The 21,819-nt window shown below is 45.1% G+C and overlaps 2 protein-coding genes across 4 annotated transcripts in view; one reads left to right on the top strand and one right to left on the bottom strand.

The window, feature by feature from the left end:
- The window catches only part of LOC120931441 (very long-chain acyl-CoA synthetase-like), a 219,975-nt gene that overhangs the window by 119,548 nt on the left and 78,608 nt on the right, over positions 1–21,819 (top strand). Inside the window, exon 1 of one of the 3 annotated variants that reach the window (XM_040342879.1) lies at positions 18,792–18,858. The exons of the other annotated variants lie outside the window; for them this stretch is intronic. The gene's annotated coding sequence lies outside the window, so the exon portion shown is untranslated. Of the gene's footprint in view, positions 1–18,791; positions 18,859–21,819 lie in introns of those variants that run through there. 3 annotated transcript variants of the gene reach the window in all.
- HYKK (hydroxylysine kinase) overlaps positions 15,028–21,819 on the bottom strand; it is a 28,725-nt gene continuing 21,933 nt past the window's right edge. Inside the window, exon 5 of the mRNA XM_040342880.1 lies at positions 15,028–15,556. Within this exon, the coding sequence (XP_040198814.1) occupies positions 15,087–15,556 (470 nt within the window). The 3' untranslated portion in view covers positions 15,028–15,086. The remainder of the gene's footprint in view (positions 15,557–21,819) is intronic.

The raw sequence follows: 21,819 nt of genomic DNA, 5'->3' as shown, positions 1-21,819 counted from the left end.
CCGGACATGTACGGTCGTCTGTACAGACCTACCGTACATGTCCGGCCGCCCGCCATCCCTCGCATGCGTCGAATTACTTTGACGCATGCGTGGAAGCATTTTAAAGGCAGGCCGCCCAAGTCGCCGCGTCATTGTCGCGGCGACACCGCGTCATCGACGCGGCAACACCGCGGACACGCCCCGCGTATTGTTTACGCGCGTACTTCTGTTCGATGGTGTGTGCAGCCATCGAACAGAAGTCCCCGGGCAGACATGTCCGATGAAAACGGTCCGCGGACCGGTTTCATCGGACATGTCTGCTCGTGAGTACTCGGCCTAAGAGTTGGCATGGGAACTGGTATTTTATAATATCCTAGAATTTTTTTTTACATATAGATTTTAAAAGCTCACTTGCAAAGTGTCTTCTTGTAGTAAGGCACAGTTGAAAGTCCAATTCCAAGATATTTTGTTTTTAGCCCTAGATAGACCTGGGACACAATTCTTCTGATAGGTTTTATTGTACATAATTACATAGTAGATAAGATTAAATAGTAGATATGATTTGAAAAATACACAAGTCCATCTAGTCTAGCCTATGTACGTGTCAATGTGAATCGTCTAGGAATATACACACAACTGTATGTTCTTTATTTTGCCTATTGTGGAAGACATCAAAAGTTTTTTTTTAAGTTTTCGACACTCCCAGCGAATACCACTACCTGGGGAACAAAATTCCACATTTGCTTCTTTAGTGCCATTCACACTAACGCAATGCGGGAACCAGTGCAATTCCAGCGCCCGTTCCCGCATCACATAGGACTCGCAAGCAGTTTACTCTGCCCTATGCGAATTGCTGCGGGTGTCAATAGAAAGTTAATGACACCCCCAGGTCGGTTCACATATCACCGTGCAAACTGTCAAACGGTGCAGGAATCGGATTGCATGGGTATGAACACCCACACGATCCGATTCCAGTGTGGACCAAAAAAAGTGTCCTGCATCATTTTGGTGCGAATGCGATCCAAATTCAGACATTAAATCTGTATGGCTGAATTTGCATCACACAGACATTGTATGTGATCTACACAGCAATGCAGTAAGAATCACATGCGATGTCTAACATCGCACCAGTGTGAACCCATCCTTAATCGTAAAGATCCAACCGTTCAAACCTTCTTTCCTCCAACTCCAAAATGTGGCCATGTGTCCTGGTCAATGACTTTAGATGAAACCGTTTATTACCATCACTACAATCATTATTGATTAAATTGTAGAAAGCAATCATATCTTCTTTTAAATGACTCTTCTCTAAGGTAAATACGTGTAATTTAAATTACTTAAGTGCTCCTTAAACCTGTCCCTATTTAAATTTATTTGCCCTTTTAATGATCTTTTTATAAAACATTAATTGAACAGGCTATTCCTATGATCGCCAGCTCCATCTAGGGGCCAAAGTGTGGTATTTTTTCTCACTGAGTTAGTTCAGAAAACTACATTGAATTTCAGCGATGAAGCTGCTGATCACAGGAATTAATCTTGTACTGAAAATATAAGGAAACATTTATTCAGCCTGCACAAAGGTGTGTGACTTTTGTCCAACTAATGCTTTATAAATGAACCTCTTAAAGAGAAACTCCAGGATTTTTTATTTTTTTTTTAAAACTATGCTGACACACAAAGACATGTAATGAGGTGTATGCCATAGGATGACCACATTTCCAAACTACCATTCAGGGACACCCTCTCTTCCCAAAAATCAGCTTGTTCTGTAACGAATTACAGCACAGTTATTGGCATAGGCGTGCCCACGGGGTGTGCCGGGTGTGCCCAGGCACACCCTAATCAATCCTGTGCTCTCACTGCTGCGAGCCTGTGACATTGCCTGTGTAGCTCATGTCACCTCTGGGGTCCGTCCGGGCAAGCAAAAAAACCTGTGTGCTGTGATTGGGAGGTGATTAAACAGGGACTAGGGAGTCGTCGGGACCACAGCTGCGGATTAATCCAGCCACATTTGCCGATGGGTCTTCTATAGTTCCGGCTGTAGGACCCAGAGGCAGCGGCGGAGTGATATACATCTGCAGTCCCCCCCCCCCGTCCCCCCCCCTTTGGCCTCCTCTCTCTCCCTTGGAAGAAGCACACAGAGCCTCAGCCTGGATAGCGGCAGAGCGGGTGGCTCAGTAAGGTGAGACAGCACTGACTGAGCAGGGAAGGCAGCCAGACAGACACACGGTGCGACTCACCTGACCTACGCGCGCGTGTGTCAGTACACACACTGACGTGTGTATGTATGTCAGTTACACACTCCATGAGATCAGCATGTAAGAAAGCTCTTAGGCACACTAGCATGTCGTTCAGGGTTGTTTCTGACACATGACCTACATACACCACTGACCAGACCTACTGACACTGGCCTGTCCTGTCCTACATACACTGGCCTGTCCTGTCCTACATACACTGACCTGTCCTGTCCTACTAACACTGACCTGTCCTGACCAACACTAACACTAACACTGACCTGTCCTGACCAACACTAACACTGACCTGTCCTGACCAACACTAACAATGACCTGTCCTGACCAACACTAACCTGTCCTGTCCTACACTAACACTGACCTGTCCCACATACACTGACCTGTCCTGTCCTACACTAACCTGTCCTGTCCTGTCCTACACTAACCTGTCCTGTCCTGTCCTACACTAACACTGACCTGTCCCACATACACTGACCTGTCCCACATACACTGACCTGTCCCACATACACTGACCTGTCCTACACTAACACTGACCTGTCCTGTCCTACACTAACACTGACCTGTCCTGTCCTGTCCTGTCCTACACTAACACTGACCTGTCCTGTCCTACACTAACACTGACCTGTCCCACATACACTGTCCTGTCCCACATACACTGTCCTGTCCCACATACACTGACCTGTCCCGTCCCACATACACTGACCTGTCCCGTCCCACATACACTGACCTGTCCCGTCCCACATACACTGACCTGTCCCGTCCCACATACACTGACCTGTCCCGTCCCACATACACTGACCTGTCCCGTCCCACATACACTGACCTGTCCCGTCCCACATACACTGACCTGTCCCGTCCCACATACACTGACCTGTCCCGTCCCACATACACTGACCTGTCCCGTCCCACATACACTGACCTGTCCCGTCCCACATACACTGACCTGTCCCGTCCCACATACACTGACCTGTCCCGTCCCACATACACTGACCTGTCCCGTCCCACATACACTGACCTGTCCCGTCCCACATACACTGACCTGTCCCGTCCCACATACACTGACCTGTCCCGTCCCACATACACTGACCTGTCCCGTCCCACATACACTGACCTGTCCCACATACACTGACCTGTCCCACATACACTGACCTGTCCCGTCCCACATACACTGACCTGTCCCGTCCCACATACACTGACCTGTCCCGTCCTACATACACTGACCTGTCCCACATACACTGACCTGTCCTGTCCCACACTAACACTGACCTGTCCTGTCCTACATACACTGACCTGTCCTGTCCAACACTGACCTGTCCTGACCAACATACACTGACCTGTCCTGACCTGACCTGCCCTGACCTGACCTGCATACACTACACTGACCTGCATACACTACACTGACCTGCATACACTACACTGACCTGACTACACTACACTGACCTGACTACACTACACCGACTACACTAACCTGACCTGCATTGCATACACTGACCTGACCTCACCACACTGACCTGACTACACTACACTGGCCTGACTACACTACTTTTGCCCCCCCCCCCCCCCCCCCAGCATGCACACACAGCACCGCATAGTGCCGCAAAAATGACAGTAAAGTGCTGCTAAAATAGCTGGACCCCTTTTACATTACACAGCACTGCACCTCTGGACCCCTTTTACATTACACAGCACCGCATCTCTGGACCCCTTTTACATTACACAGCACTCTGGACTCCTTTTACATTACACAGCACTCTGGACCCCTTTTACATTACACAGCACTCTGGACCCCTTTTACATTACACAGCACTCTGGACCCCTTTTACATTACACAGCACTCTGGACCCTTTTACATTACACAGCACTCTGGACACCTTTTACATTACACAGACAGCACTGCACCTCTGGACTCCTTTTACATTACACAGACAGCACCGCACCTCTGGACCCCTTTTACATTACACAGACAGCACCGCACCTCTGGACTCCTTTTACATTACACAGACAGCACCGCACCTCTGGACCCCTTTTACATTACACAGACAGCACCGCACCTCTGGACTCCTTTTACATTACACAGACAGCACCGCACCTCTGGACCCCTTTTACATTACACAGACAGCACTGCACCTCTGGACTCCTTTTACATTACACAGACAGCACCGCACCTCTGGACCCCTTTTACATTACACAGACAGCACTGCACCTCTGGACTCCTTTTACATTACACAGACAGCACCGCACCTCTGGACTCCTTTTACATTACACAGACAGCACCGCACCTCTGGACTCCTTTTACATTACACAGACAGCACCGCACCTCTGGACCCCTTTTACATTACACAGACAGCACCGCACCTCTGGACCCCTTTTACATTACACAGACAGCACCGCACCTCTGGACCCCTTTTACATTACACAGACAGCACCGCACCTCTGGACACCTTTAGATTTACACAGACAGTCCCCCCCCCCAGCTCTGTCCTTTCCTACATTAACCATGCATATGGAGAGAGACAGTGAGCAGCGCTGAACAGAGGGCAATCACCTGCTGGTTTACTTACTTTAGCAGCTCTCTACTCGGCACTGCTCACTGTCTCTCTCCCCTGCGGTACAGGAGAGAGTGTTTTTTGCTTACCTTGGCTTGCTGCTTGGATTCTCCAGATGGAGAAAATCAAACTTGGCGCCGCCGCCGCGCTGTACACGTCATGGCATGATGGGTATCATATCCCATACGGCCAATCGGCGCACCACAGAGGCACAGCGCCTCCCACTCCACCGCCCGCCAATCGCTGCCTACTTCACTTGTGCTCCTGCGCCGTTATTCTGTTTTTTTCAGCCCTTCCGCCTGGTTGGCTGGTGTTCCCTGCCACTCCCACATCGAGGGAGACAGACAGTTCCACCAGCCAATCAGGCGGAAGGGCTGAAAAAAAAAAAAACAGATAACAGCGCAGGAGCCCAAGTTAAGTGCCGTAAGATGTAAAAAAAATGTTCCCTGCTCGGCGGGACTCGGGGCTATGTGTGACATCCCTAATGGCCGAGACTCGGGGCTTTTCACGGACCCATTCGGGGCTCCAGCCTCCCCAGCCCAACCCTAACAACGCCCCTGGCTAGTAGTAATAAATACCCTGACAGTGCAGGTAAACAACCCTAAAACATGAAGTGTCCAGCAAAAACAGTGGCAAATTATGTAAAGGAAATATAGTACGTGTGCGCAAAAATATTAAAGATGGCAAATAAATCCCACAGATTATGTATATAAATCCAACATAAAAAAATATAAAAAATAGTTTTTTTTTGTTGGATTTATATACATAATCTGTGGGATTTATTTGCCATCTTTAATATTTTTGCGCACACGTACTATATTTCCTTTACATAATTTGCCACTGTTTTTGCTGGACACTTCATGTTTTAGGGTTGTTTACCTGCACTGTCAGGGTATTTATTACTACTAGCACTTACAAATCTGTATTATATCATTAGAATCGAATCTCGTAGAACAGAGCCACATTCCCTTTCTTTGAGTTTTATTTCCTGGATCAATAAGAACCCTGCCTGACTTGTCAGCAAAAAAGTAAGTGTGTGTAATATATATATATTTTTTGCCCATATATAGAGGCCCCTTGCCTACGGAGTCCGCCAGCTCAGCGGGAGATCAGTTCGTTGATTTCCGCTGAGCTGGCAGATGACAGGTCCCTCTCTGCTCACTGAGCAGGGAGGGGCTTGTCCAGCGCCGTTGTCTCCTATGGGGGGATCGCACGAAAACGGACAGCATGCCCGTTTTCATCAGATCTCACCCAATCCAATCCGCCATGTGTGGATGGAGATGTATCGCCATCTGTCTGATTTTACCGGATCAGGTCGGATGTCAGAGGACATGTCGCTGACATCCGACGTTCAATAGAGATGTATGGAGGACCGTTCAGGTCTGCCGACAAAACTGACAGGCGGACCTGAACAGTCCGACTGTGTGAAAGGGGCCTACATCGATTTTTAAATGAATTTTTTTTTTTAAATGAAATTTTTTTTTTAATTGTTCTCACACGTTTTAAAATAACGCTTCGATAATGTTAGTTTATTTTCATATGTGAGAACAATTTAAAAAAATGACATTTAAAAATCAACTTAACCACGACCTTTGGAAGATTTTCCCCGTTCATGACCAGGTCATTTTCTGCTATTTAACTGCGCTACTGACAATTGCGCAGCCATGTAACACTTTACCCAAATTAATTTTATATAAATTGTTTTCATGCAATAGAAAAAACATATTTTCTGCGTACTACTGTTACTACTACTGTTATAAAACTTACCCAATAAAATCTATTTTCTTCAAAAATTTAGGCCAAAATTAACTCTACTACATGTTATTGGTATAAAATAAAAAAATCCTAAGTGTATATTAACTACTTCCTGTATGCCCACAGCCCCAATATATGGCGGACAGGAAGCAGTGCCAATGTGGGTTAACATACCTATACATCAGCCCACATTGGGGGCTCCTGCACGGCTCACAGAGCGCGCACCTGGAAGCCCTGTGATCAGTGTGTGGCCTGGACACATTGAATCCCGTTACCGCTGGTCTTGTACCATGTGACTGCTGTGTCCAATCAGAGATCTATTGTTGCTGGGGGGGGGCAGGTGTCTATTCTTCCTGGGAGGGATCTATTGTTGCTGGGAAGATCTATTGTTGCTGGTGAATCTATAGTTGCCGTGAGGGATCTATTGTTGCTGGGGAGATGTCTTGTTCCTGGGGGATCTATTGTTGCTGAGGGTATCTAACAAGTTTATTTAAAGCAGTAAATACAATTCAGGATATTAAAACCTGACACTTATAAAAAAAATCATACTTACTGTGCGGTTTGTGTAAAAATTGCTTATTTAATCTGGCGATTTATTTAAAAGGTTTGTTTATGTTAAAATATTATTTAATTAATAAGTTAAAAAAACAATGTTCGTTTACGTTGATGTTTATTTAATTAAAAATGTTTTAATACATGTATTTATAAGTGTGTGTGTGTGTGTGTGTGTGTGTGTGTGTGTGTGTGTAATATATATATATATATATATATATATATATATATATATAGACACGTGTGTTTGAGCTTTGGTTTGAGGTGCACACCCTAATGCATTAGGCTGCACACGCCTATGGTTATTGGACACAAGAGGCGGGATTTATGATTTCTCCAATCACAAGCAGGGGGTGGGATTGTGCTCCTCCAGGCTTTCTCGGCCAGGACAAATACTGTCAGTGAGTAAATCAGTGATGTGGCGGCCTTTTTTGGGGGCATCAGATTGGCCCGGGGGTGGCTGTGTCAGTTTCATTCTGGGACACTGTATTGTCCTGGAATCAAGGTGCCCGGGACAGACCTTCAAAATGCGGGACTGTCCGGGGCAATCCGGAACACGTGGTCACCCTAGTATGCCACCTTCTGGAATTCTACCTTTTATTTTATATGTAGCGCTACCCCCGCAGGAGACGCTGGTTAGATTTGGGATCGGCGTATTTAAGTTCCCTCTGCGATGTGTCTAGGGCAGGGGTGTCAAACTGGCGGCCCTCCAGCTGTTCCGAAACTACAAGTCCCATCATGCCTCTGCCTGTGGGAGTCATGCTTGTAACTGTTAGCCTTGCAATGCCTCATGGGACTTGTAGTTTTGCAACAGCTGGAGGGCCGCCAGTTTGACACCCCTGGTCTAGGGGTAATGATGGTGATGAGAGCAGTAATTGAATGTCCTGACTGTTGGTTGACGTTTTCAATGCTTTTTTTCTGGTCCAACATGACCAACAGTCAATTTGAGGTAGATAGCATAGATTGGTGAAAAGAGAATAAACTTTGCAGATTCAGGCTATGGATAGAAGAAGCAGTCCTGCCTCCAATAACTTCACTTGTCACGTCGCCACTCCAGCCGGAGTGGGTAACGTGCCCCTGGACAGACCCCTCTCACAGGCCTGGCAGCCAGAGCGTCACTTAGAGCTTTCTGGGGGGAACGGGTCCCTGCCACCAACCCGGCTCTATTGGATTATCTGGATTGGTAAGGGACCCCTGCCACGGGCCCAATGTACCAAGAGAGTGAATAGTAGAGCGAATCCTCCCCGTTAATGATCAGCCTGAATCTCCCTCAGGTAGACTTCTTTTCCTTGAGTCACCGACTGACAGTTTGAAGCATACAACCTGTCAGTGTCCGGCCACCCAGATCAATCACTGGGGCCCCTTTGCAGCATCAGTTGCTCCGGGCCATGAGAGCCCAGAGTCAGGGACTCCGCGTAGTACGCATGGCCCGGCAGGCCACATCGCCGGGGCCCGCGATGTGCGCACACCCTAAAGGTGGGTGCCGCACCCGGAACCAGGAACCCGCGAAGAACCCTGAACCATGGCTTCCGCCACAGAAATACCCCTCCCCAGCATGCCCCGCGAGGGAAAACTCCTCCATGAATAAGCACTAAGTCAGTGCGAAACGTCGGTTATCCTCCTGTTTCTGTTGCTGTGATCTGGTATGTTTTGCTGTTCGTTTAAATAAAGACAACCTGTTTGGTTTGGAGTGCGGCCATCCATCCTTCATTTTACGCCCATGCTTGCCTAGTGCACTGCCAGCACCCTTGGAATCCTACACCTGTGTATGACCCTATAGCAGACCCACCTTGAGCGGTGATTTTCCTTCTTCTATTGCTTTTGGAAAACTCCTCTAATTGGCTGCTGGGAAGAAGCGGCTCCGCCTGGACCCCTTTGGCGCCACCTGTCATCCCAGCGAATCAGTAAATTTTGCAACAAAATGCAAGAGATCTTTCTAAGAGGTAGCAAACACCTCATTGCACTCAGTGGAACCAAAGGCAAAATTACCTAATTTAATTCCAAAGGTCCAATGCCTGCTAGGTCTTTCACTGGTACTGACATCTTTTCCCTGGCCCTCCAGGTGCTGATATTCACCCATCTTGATTGGTCAGTGTGGAATGACATCATTTCTGTGCATGTGCAGGAGTGCAATCATCCAGTATACAGGCAGTGTGTGGAATGTAAACCGAGCTGCACACATGTGCCTATTCTAAAGAAGACCCCGAGCAGGTAGGTAGCAGTGTTAATTTTGTCGACTAAAACCGACTAAAACATTTTAGTCGACTAACTTAATACCATTTTAGTCGACTAAAATATGACTAAAACAATTGAGATGACTACCGTATTTTTCGCTCCATAAGACACACCTGACCATAAGACATACATGGGTTTTAGAGGAGGACAACAAGAAAAAAAATATTCTGAACCAAATGGTGTACTAAAATATTTTCCAGTGCCCATGAAATGCAGAGTGACCAGTGCCATGAATGCAGAGTGACCAGTGCCATGAATGCAGAGTGACCAGTGCCATGAATGCAGAGTGACCAGTGCCATGAATGCAGAGTGACCAGTGCCATGAATGCAGAGTGACCAGTGCCATGAATGCAGAGTGACCAGTGCCATGAATGCAGAGTGACCAGTGCCATGAATGCAGAGTGACCAGTGCCATGAATGCAGAGTGACCAGTGCCATGAATGCAGAGTGACCAGTGCCATGAATGCAGAGTGACCAGTGCCATGAATGCAGAGTGACCAGTGCCATGAATGCAGAGTGACCAGTGCCATGAATGCAGAGTGACCAGTGCCATGAATGCAGAGTGACCAGTGCCATGAATGCAGAGTGACCAGTGGCATAAATGCAGAGTGACCTCATGTTATCTCATCTGCCTGACAGAAGACAGAGCAGCCCGAGCGTCCAAATGCTCTGTCTTCTGTCTCAGGCACAGTGTCATGCCCAGTCAGGAGATCGCCTGGTGCCCACTGGGGGGTTCGGATGTCTGTCCCTGCGGCCCGTGCTCTCCTGCCTCTCTTCCGGTGGTGATGGCGGAGAACATTGCTGTTGGCCACAGGGGCGGCGCCAGTGGTGGCGGGGGCATGGCCTGTCGTCTTTTCGCACCATAAGACGCAGAGACATTTCTCCCTATATTTCTGGGGGGAAAAAGTTTGTCTTATGGTGCGGAAAATACAGTAAAATACGACTAAAACTAAAATGGCATTTTAGTCAAAAGACTGAAATGGGACTAAAACTAAAATGCCATTTTGGTCAAAAGACTAATGCCGCATACACACCATCACTTTATGTGATGAAAAAAAACGACATTTTCTGTGAAGTAAAAAATGACGTTTTTGAAACTTCAATTTTCAAAGACGAAGTTGCCTACACACCATCGTTTTTCTCACAATGTTCTAGCAAAGCGAGGTTACGTTCCACCACGTTTTTCCATTGAAGCTCGCTTCATAAGTAGCTTCTGGGCATGCGCGGATGAAAAAACGTAGTTTTAAACGACGTTTTTGCTACACACGGTCAATTTCTGTGAAGTAAAAGTTGACGTTTTGAAAAACGACACATAAAATTGAAGCATGCTTCAATTTTTTTTGGTCGTTTTTTAGAAGACATAAAACGACGTTTTCCCCCAAACACGGTCAATTAAAGTGACGTTTTTAAAAACGTCATTTTTTTTCATCACATAAAACGACCGTGTGTATGCGGCATAAGACTAAAATGAAATTAAAATTTGACGATAAAATTACCACTGGTCTGTAGTGCATGTTCCTACCTCAATAACATAAATATTTAACACATTCCATTTTTCACTCCAGCAGTATATGAGTAGAGAAATGCTTAAATAATGCTTTACGCTTTAACTACAGCCATTCGATTTTAGATTACTAAAATTAGTTTGTCGACTAAAATGATTTTAGTCGACTAATATGTACTGGAGATTTAGTTGTCTAAATACGACTAAAACCAAAACACTTGCAAAAGACTAAAACTAAATCAAAATTTGCTGCCAACATTAACACTGATAGGTAGGTTGATCTTGTTGCAGAAGAGACATTGCACTTGTCTTCTGCAATAAAGAGCCTGCCTGCTCACAATTTTCTTTGCAACTTAATTTAACTCTGTGTAAACCAACACATTTGTTTCCTGAAGTTCTTTTATTTACTTATTTTCTAACAAATAAAGGACATCTTTCTTGTTGATTGGTGACCAGAACTGTACTCTGTACTCCCAGATGGAGCCATACCAGTGCTTTGTAAAAGGGTAAAAATATTGATTTTATTCCTGACAGAAAAATTGAGAACCAGCTGTTAAATTTTTGCTGTCGGAAATTCCGACAGAAAATGTCTTATGGGGCCTACACACGGTCGGAATTTCCAACCAAAAGCTCACATCAAACTTTTCTTGACGGAAATTCTGATTGTGTGTACGCGGCATTAGTGGGAAGAATAATCCCCATTGTTGGTGTCAGTGGGGGGAATAGTGCCCCATAATTGGTGTCAGTGGAAAGAATAGTGCCCCATTGTTGGAGTCAGTGGGAGGAATAATCTCCATCATTTGTGTTAGTGGGAGGAATAGTGCCCAATTGTTGGTGTCAGTGGGAGCAATGGGGTCCTAAGGGCCGCACTTTGGAGACCACTGCACTAATAAATCCCCTTTTAAATACATGACCGCATTCTGCTTGCTTTGTTGGCTGCGGCCTAGCATTGCATGCTAATGCTAAGTCCCCCCAAATATTTTTTCCATGGTGGATTCCACCGGTGTAACACCCCCAATGAGTATTTGTATGACAATTTTTAGCAGCCAAATGTACAACTTTTTTTTAATTATTGATGCTCATCTGCCAACTAGCCACATTTATCCCTATATTATTTCTGTTAATGACCTGCTGTGTAGATTTAATCTCACTTTCTGACCCTCTGACAGCTCGTGCCAAGAAATTTGTGGAGAAATTATCACCAGAACAGGAAGTCATGAACATTATTAAAACAAATTATTATTCGTTTTTAATAAACATTATTAAAAAGACAGAGGTTCTATGCCTCCCAGTTTTAATGAAAACATGGATTGTTAGTCTGTCCCCACTGGAGAGAGATCCCATTACTGTAATTTCTCCAAGGGATTGCAGAACGCAGAAAACACCTGACATTGATTCTCTCCGTTCCTAACTTGTGGTTAGAGTTGAGCTTTAATAGTGCACTCCATATCATCAAGTCCACTAACAGACAAGCACTCTACACTTTGAGGGAAGTCTATGTCTCTGTGGAATTGTTGTTTTGTACTTGGGTACTACAGCACTCTGAGGGCTAGTAATATAAAAATATTGTTGGATGAATGTGATGAGCATTTGCCTATCGTTAAAGAATTCTGACTGTATTTTATTTTATACAGTGATTTTTTAATTTTTTTTTATGATAGTAAGCTCCATCGTGTGGCCATAACGTGACATTTTTTATTATCGAGTTATTTCAGGCAAATACCACATGATGGCCTCTAGATGGAGCTGATGCACAAAGGGGATCACTGTATTCAGCAAATTATGGTCAGAATTTGTCAAGGGTAGGCAAAGCTTGTGTAGCGCCCACCTCAAATTTAGGGGGGCGTTATTTCAAATTTAAGGGATGTTTGAGCCAATACTTGGGCCCAGACCACTCGGCTGAATGTAATGTTAAAAATGTTTTGGGGTGAACCCCCGCTTTAACCACTTACCCCCCGGACCATATTGCTGCCCAAAGACCAGAGTACTTTTTGCGATTCGGGACTGCGTCGCTTTAACAGACAATTGCGCGGTCGTGCGACGTGGCTCCCAAACAAAATTGGCGTCCTTTTTTTCCCACAAATAGAGCTTTCTTTTGGTGGTATTTGATCACCTCTGCGTTTTTTATTTTTTGCGCTATAAACAAAAATAGAGCGACAATTTTGAAAAAAATGAATATTTTTTACTTTTTGCTGTAATAAATATCCCCCAAAAATATATAAAAAAACATTTTTTTTCCTCAGTTTAGGCCGATACGTATTCTTCTACATATTTTTCGTTAAAAAAATCGCAATAAGCGTTTATTGATTGGTTTGCGCAAAAGTTATAGCGTTTACAAAATAGGGGGTATTTTTATGGCATTTTTATTAATATTTTTTTTACTAGTAATGGCGGCGATCAGCGATTTTTTTTTTCGGTATTGTGACATTATGGCGGACACTTCGGACATTTTTGACACATTTTTGGGACCATTGGCATTTTTATAGCGATCAGTGCTATAAAAATGCATTAGATTACTATAAAAATGCCACTGGCAGTGAAGGGGTTAACACTAGGGGGCGGGGAAGGGGTTAAGTATGCCTGGGTGTGTTCTTACTGTGGGGGGGGGGGGTGGCCTCACTAGGGGAAACACTGATTTTCTGTTCATACATTGTATGAACAGAAAATCAGCATTTCCCCTGCTGACAGGAACGAGAGCTGTGTGTTTACACACACAGCTCCCGTTCCCCGCTCTGTACCGAGCGATCGCGTGTGCCCGGCGGCGATCGCGCCCGCCGGGCACACGCACGGGAGTCGGGGGCGAGCGGGGAGCGCGCGCGCCTCCGGCGGCGCGCACGCGCCCCCTAGTGGCGGCTATACGATAGGACGTATAGCTACGGGCTCTCGCCCAGGAGAGCCGACCTGCCGCCGTATAATGACGGTGCGCGGTCGGCTAGTGGTTAAGGTAACGTGCAAACCCAAACTTTAACCAGCAGGTCCTTCGGGGGTAGTGCTACACTTGTAACATTCGTCCAACTAATTTTGTATAAACAGACTCCTCTGATTTGGTGAACACCATTGCTTTTATTACAGCCTCTATGGCTAAGTTTTTCAGGTTTGTTTTAATTCCGTTGATGGGTTAACCTTTTAACATGAATTATAAATGTATCTGTATTTACAATACCCTAACTTTTCGTGACTAATTCTTCATGTTTCCAGTGGACCATTTGGCTGTTAGATCCTTTATATGTGTGGCTGCAATGACTGAGCAACCGACTCTGTGTGGCATAGGAGGGAATGGTGTACACATTTTAGTATGCCACTTGTTTAACCACTTAAGGACCCCTTCACGCCGATATACGTCAGCAGAATGGCACGGCTGGGCACATCCACGTACCTGTACGTTGCCCTTTAAGCCCAGTCGTGGGGTTGCACGCGACCCGGTCCGAAGCTCCGTGGCCGCGGAACCCACGGACCCGATCACCGCCGGTGTCCCGCGATCAGTCCTCCGGAGCTGAAGAACGAGGAGAGCTGTGTGTAAACACAGCTTCCCCGTTCTTCACTGTGGCGCTGTCACGCTGTCATTGATCGTGTGTTCCCTGTTATAGGGAAACATGATCAATGACGTCACATGTCCAGCCCCGCCCCCTACAGTTAGAAACACATATGAGGTCACACTTAACCCCTTCAGCGCTCCCTAGTGGTTAACTCCCAAACTGCAATTGTCATTTTCACAGTAAACAATGCATTTTTTTGAGACCCTCTGATCTAGACCCTGCTGCACATATCGCCCATGATGCCCCATGCTGCCAGTGTAGGGGGCTGTACATTGATATACACAGCTCCAGAGCGAGCATTCCTATATATTTATAATGTTTTCAGTGGCAAACACTCATTGGTCAGCACAATTACATGACCTAACTGACCAATGAGGAGCTTTTCCTTCTTCTGGGATGCCTACCAAAAGAAGTAGTCTCAGACGCACTTCTCATTGGTCAGCATGGTCACGTGGGTGCGCTGACAAATGAGTGCTTGCTTGCCATTGTGATCAGTATGATGGATATTCACTTCGGGGCTGTGTACATGCTACATTGGCAACATGGGGAATTATGGATGCTATGAGCAGTAGGGTCAGGATATTTGGAGTCGGTTCACCTTCATTTTTCATTACAAGGTGAACTTACCCTTCAGATTTTTTTCTTACATTCATGATTTTTTAATCAAGTGTGATTACCACTTTTTTTTATTTTAGATTTATTCTTTGGAATGTAGAGATGTAATAAATTAGATCTGATGCATCTTCTCAAGGTACCTTCTTGAAGCTTCTTCCCAGATGTTCTGTATGGCTTCTTTGCCCATATCAAGCAGTGTATTTAAATGCGTCCAGCCAGTTTTAGAGGTTATCATAAGGTACTCTTCATTGGTTGGGCAGAGCAGGACACTGTACCTGGCCATGACTAGAGACTGAGCAAATCTACTGCACACTAAGGTGAAGATGACCTCCTTTTCTTCTTTGGTCAATGGGATGATGCTTTCAAATCCTGCGAGTACATACCCCCCTACAGGGAGAGGCTCTTTACTTTCAATCATCATGTACATTATTGTGATTGCCACTTCAAAAACATAATAACCATAGCTCATGTCACCAAAATCCAGAATTCCTGAAACTTGGTACTGTTCCTTAGAGTTTTCATCTGATGTGTTGGTCTTTTGCAAAAGTATATTGTAGTCATTTAAGTCTCCATGATTTATGCCTAAATGAAGAAAAAGAGAATTGAGACCCATTTTTTATATTTTTGTAAAATATAAAAAAATGTATTTTAAATTGTGTAGTGTAGGGCATGCTTGTCAAACTGGTATTTTGAAAGTGTATTCAAACCCTAAAACAAAAATGTAATATATTGCACCTTACCAGACCTTAGAGGTGGTTGTTGCATTTGATTTATTTTTTATTTTTTTACCTTTTACTTTCACCTGGTGATCCTGCCAGTAACATGTTTCCTGTCTTGTGGCTACACTTGGTATTATAAATATTGATTGGTTTGCGCAAAAGTTAAAGCGTCTACAAAATAGGGGATAGATTTATGGCATTTTTATTATAATTTTTTTTTGTTGTTTTAACTAGAAATGGCCGTGATCAGCGATTTTTAGCAGGACTGTGACATTGCGGTGGACAGATCGGAAACTTTTGACACATATTTGGGACCAGTGACATTTATACAGCAATCAATGCTATAAAAATGCACTGATTACTGTATAAATGACACGGGCAGTGAAGGGGTTAACACTAGTGGTGATCAAGTGGTTAAATGTGTTCCCTGGGAGGTGTTTCTAACTGTGGGGGGAAGGGACTGACTGGGAGTACATAGAGATCGCTGTTCCTAATCACTAGGAATAGACAATCACTCTGTACTTTCCAGTGATAATGGGGATCTGTTTGTTTACATTGACAGATTCCCATTCTGGCTCTCTGTGAAAAGATTGCGGTGACCCGGGGACATCGCGGCCGCCGGCCACGCGCATGAGCTCCCCCCGCTGTGCAGCCGGGTGCGCACCTACTATAGCTATTAAATGGACTACGGCGATTTGCAGGAATGAGGCAACTTGCCGCAGTATAATGACAGCGGCTGGTCGGCAAGTGGTTAAGCCACTTCGAGAACTCTCTCATCCTGTTGGCGCTATATAAATCCTGTATAATAATAATAATCCCTTGCTTGACACCTTAGCAGCCTAAGGCCCCGTACACACGGTCGGTTTGGTCCGATGAGAATGAACCGAAGTTAATTTTCATCGGACCAAACCAACCGTGTGTATAGGCTATAGGTCTGGTTTCCTTCGGTCCAAAATTTCGAAACATGCTTCAAAACCGAACCGATGGACCGCTGCCCCATCGGACCAAACCGATGGTTAGTACAGAAAAGCATCAGTTCAAAACCCGCGCATGCTCAGAATCAAGTGACGCATGCTTGGAAGCATTGAACTTCGTTTTATTCAGCACGTCGTGTGTTTGACGTCACCGCGTTTTGACCGGCTCGGATTTTGGACTGATGGTGTGTACACATATCAGGCCGTACGGCCACTTCAGAGGTGAACCGATGAAAGCGGTCCGACGGGCCAGTCTCATCGGTTTGGTCCGACCGTGTGTACGGGACCTTAGGAATTTCAGTTGCATGAGGTTCACAACTGTTCTGTAGGAACTTCTTTCAACTGGATAATTGTGTACAAATGGTGTTTTGTTTTGTTTTGTTTTTTGTGTTAATGCTGGCCATAAAGGTCCCCCTGCTACTTCCTGGCTTACCATTACTGCTTCCTGAATAAGCTCCCTGCTCATTGGATAGAGGCAATTATGCTAATTTAAATTGAGGATGTATGCATTCCATCTACATAAAAATAAAAGTCTTACATTTTGGCTTTATTTAGAAAGCAGCAATAGCCCAGTGTTTCTCAACCTTTTTCCAGTCGGGGCGCCCTTAAAAAGTATTTTCAGTCTTGAGGCACCCCAGTCCAAGTCTTGGTTCACATTACGGCGTGTCGCAGAACACGCGCAAAATCGTGCTCATTCCTGACACAGACAAATGCTCTGCTCTTTAGGGGTACCAATAATTCTTAATAGTACCACACATTGGAAAACGTGGGGTGCCTTTGCTGCAGTGCAATTTAAAAAAAATAATGTTTGGGGACTTGTTTAGCTGCATTTTGTGGGTACGGAAATTAATGGACTGTCCTACATGCAGCTACACTGATGTGAACCAAGAGTTTGTTCACATGTCATAGGGGTGGTAAAACCACATTGTTGAGCTGTTTTTACCACCCCCAACTTCTCCACTTTTAGCTGCAGAGGCAGAAGCTGAGGGTGTTCACATGCTGTGGCTGCAACTGGAGGTATACCGAGGGTGAACGGGGCTGCACTGCAACTACCCCACAACTGTGTGCATTGCACGGTTGCGGTGTAGTGATGCTGCATTTATGGGCTTAAAACAGGTGGTAAAGAGGCAACAGAATGCCTCTTTACTGCCTGTCAAATGCCTCTGAAAAGCGATTTGTGCATGGATTGCTTTTCAGGAATACAGAAATGGGGGGGGGGGTCAGGATTAAAAGTAACATACACACATACAGACACATGCTTACACATGCATACACACATGCTTACACGCATATGCACACATACAGACACTCACATGTGCAGACACACACACACAGACACATATAAAGCCATTTTTAAATGAATCTAGCTTCTAGCTCAGTACCTTTCCAGATTCCTCATTCAGCCGGGTACTGCACTCTAGGGGGGAGCAGAGAGCACAGCACACTCCTCTGCACCTTACTTTCACTTTTGAAGCCGACAGAGCTTCTCACAGTTCAGCAGGAGAGCAGGCTCATCTGACAGCCTTCTCTCCACTGACCCTGCGGCACACCTGAAAACCTCTGACGGCACACCAGTGTGCCGCGGCACACTGGTTGAGAAAGGCTGCAATAGCCTTAAGCTGACCATAGATGGATTAAAATTTCTTCGAAACCGGACAAATTTTGATCCATCTATGGCAATTCTCGAACCAGCTTGTTGGAAAAATTTCCTTCCGAACAGCACTGCAGCACTGATCATTATTATGGCAGAGTAGTCCCCGCTGTCGGGATACAATAACATGGCAAGCAGGTTTCCTCAATCCACCTCGTTTGTGTGGATGGGGGAATCTGTTTAGTTTTTGATCGAAAAAATTGTATTAGAGGAAAATCCTGTCCCCTGCAAGCATGCTACATAAAATAAACCTTGCTCTCTGTTGGTCAGTGGTCTCTCTCTGCAGAGGTCCAACACAGCCACTGCAGAGTTCTCCAATCACCCAGGAGTTTTGTTGATTGTAAAGTCATAGGTCTGACTCATCAGTGTGTTGAAACTCTCCGAACATAATGTGACTGATTTCTAAAGAACAGTAAGATTTTGCTCTGCTTTTTTTTTTTTATGCAGCTGTGATACTTTTAGCTGATTTGCACTGAAAGTTCAATTGGAGTTTTACTGTCCACAAGACAGGCCGGAGGTGGACAAGTGACAAAGGACCAAGTGAGTGGGGCCGCTCTGTAAGAACCCTGCATTCATGTGCAATGCATGTAGTTGTGGCGGGCTGGTGTGGGGTTCAAGGGGTTAAAGTAGGTGAGGAGATGATGAAACGCTTCCTCACTGCCTGTTAAAAATGCTTTTTATTTTGTTTGTATGCTATTTGGAATTATTTGCAAAGTGAATTTTTAGGACATTCAAGTCTCAATCGACATTAAAAGGGATTAGTTTACCATTACAGAAAACTGTCTATGCAGATAAGGGGCATCTATAGATAAAAACAAACTGTGCAGTTTTGACTACAGTTGAATAATTGCTTTCTATAGGTGTAGGACATTTACATACCTTCCGCAGCCTGACTAGAATACTCCTAGGATGTTGTGTGAGGCCTAGTCATTATTGCTTACCTCCATTATCAATGGAGTGAGCGTTTTCTCTGATTTAAATCCATAACAGGCACTTTCTCTCCCGTGATGCAGTAGCTCTGGATGTAGCGTCTGAGAGCTCACTTCTGTGATTACTGAGGCAAGCAATTATGACTAGGTGTCATGGATATGCAGTAATGTCTGGCAGCTTACCTTGCTCTCCATGTGTTCACCTTAGAGGCCAGACCCTCTCACATGGCTGCTTTTATCATCTCTCCAACCTGTATGACTCTACCCCAGGCTATATCAGGAACTCTATATTAACCAGTGCACTTCAGGTCTGCCTTGCTGATCAACGTTGTTTTTTAAGCATTGTGTGTTTGGGTTCCTGCTTGCCGTGTGCTACGTTTATCTCTGTGTACGGATCTTGGCTTGTCCCTGACTACTCTTGTTTGCCTGTGACCCTGACCCTTGGCCTGTCCCTTGTTTATCCTTGTCTGCTTGTCACCCCGACCTTTGCTTAACCCTTCACTATCTCTTGTGTCCTGAGTGCTGCTTCCCATCTCTCCCTACGGAGTGTGACCTAGGGGACTCTGGAGGCCACGACCTGGATTCAGTTGCAGCTAAGGCCATCCTCACCACTAGAGGCTCTGGTGAATACCAGCTGGATCTTAGACTCTGCGCCCTGGAGAATCTTGGGCTCAAGCTTCCTGTGGGATCCCTGTTTGAGCTCCAGTGGACCTGTCTTCCATATCCACTCTGTGGTTCATCCGCAGCAGTCTGCCATAGGGTTCATTACCTTGTGGTGCACTCCTGACCCCAACGGGGTGCATCTGTCATCTGGTCACAGGTGACCTGATATAAAAAAAATTCCTAAGGTGACCTGATACTAGGCCTCACACAACATCCTTAGAGTATTCCAGTCAGGCTTCGGAAGGTATGTAAATGTCCTACACCTATAGCCAGGTAATTATTCAACTCTAGTCAGAGCTGCGCAGTTAGTTTTTATCTTCAGATGTTCCTTATCTGCACAGGCAGTTTTTTGTAGCCAATCCTATTAAAGAAATCAGTCTGACGAAACATGTCTGGGCAGAGCTACACAGCAATCAACTGTGGTGTTTAGCGTCCTAATTTACCGATCACCGAGTGTGAAGTTGTTCCAGGAGCAGAGAGACAAGCAAGCAGTGGTGAGAATATCAGGTTCAGCTCCGGGTCCGCCGTGACCGCTATATATTGTGTGCACTGCTGCGAGCCTCTCGCTTCTTAAAAAGGATTTGTTTGAAGTGCTTTGCTTTTAGTTGGAAGGATGGTTTTATAGTACTTCACTATTGCAAGCACTTTTTTATTTTTACACGTGGAGAGCATTGGTTCACTAAACACTGTTGGAATTGCAAGGAGATCTTGGAGAGTTCACTAAGTTTTTAATGCCGAGCATAAGAATGCAAGGCATATTCTTGTGGTGAGTGCAAATCCTTAAGGGTGCGAGTCACAGAAACACAAGTGGTGTGGTGGAAGAACTATTTCAAGTTTTTTAGGAAGATTTGAATGTTTGTTTAAGTGTGAACACTTGAAAAAAACACTACAATTTATGGACTTGATTTTTTTGATTTTTCTCACACTTTAGGTGTGGATTTTGGATGAACACTTATGAATATTTGTTTAGAGATCATACATTTATTTAGTATAATTTCATACATTTTTTTTTCTCTTCTTCTTTTTTGTCATGTTTAAAGCGGGAGTTCACCCATTTAAAAAAAAAAAAAAAATCTCCCCTTAGCTTCCTGCTCGTTCGGTCTAGGGGAATCGGCTATTTATATTAAAATATGAGCAGTACTTACCCGTTTTCGAGCTGCATCTTCTTCCGTCGCTTCCGGGTATGGGTCTTCGGGAGCCGGCGTTCCTTCTTGAGTGACAGCCTTCCGAGAGGCTTCCGACGGTCGCATCCATCGCGTCACTCGTAGCCGAAAGAAGCCGAACGTCGGCGCGGCTCTATACTGCGCCTGCGCACCGACGTTCGGCTTCTTTCGGAAAATCGTGATGCGATGGATGCGACCGTCGGAAGCCTCTCGGAAACCTGTCAATCAAGAAGGAACGCCCATTCCCGAAGCCCATACCCGGAAGCGACGGAGAGGATGCGTCTCGTAAACGGGTAAGTACTGCACATATTTTAAAATAAATAGCCGATTCCCCTAGTAATAACGAGCAGGAATCTAAGGGGGAAAAGTGCCCTCTAAGGGTGAACCCCCGCTTTAATCACTATAACACTCTTTTACCTGGTGATTTAGTTTATATATTTTACATGTTTTAGATATGTTTGTATGATTTATGAACACAGCGCTACAATTTTTTTCATTTCAAATTTTACATATATGTCATACCATTCAAGTAGCAGCTTTAGGCATATATATATTGTGGGCCAGATCCACAAAGAACTTGCGGCGTATCTATTGATACGCCACGTAAGTTCTACGATGCGCCGTCGTATCTTTGTTTTGTATCCACAAAACAAGATACGACTGAATGTGGGCTAGATCCGACTGACGTACGTCTTAGTACGCCGTCGGATCTTAGGTGCATATTTACGCTGGCCGCTAGGTGGCGC

The sequence above is a fragment of the Rana temporaria genome, chromosome 3 (genome assembly GCF_905171775.1).
Source record: "Rana temporaria chromosome 3, aRanTem1.1, whole genome shotgun sequence".
Taxonomy (NCBI): Eukaryota; Metazoa; Chordata; class Amphibia; order Anura; family Ranidae; genus Rana; species Rana temporaria.
Note: the sequence above shows the minus strand (reverse complement) of the source record. Positions and strands in the feature narration are given on the sequence as shown.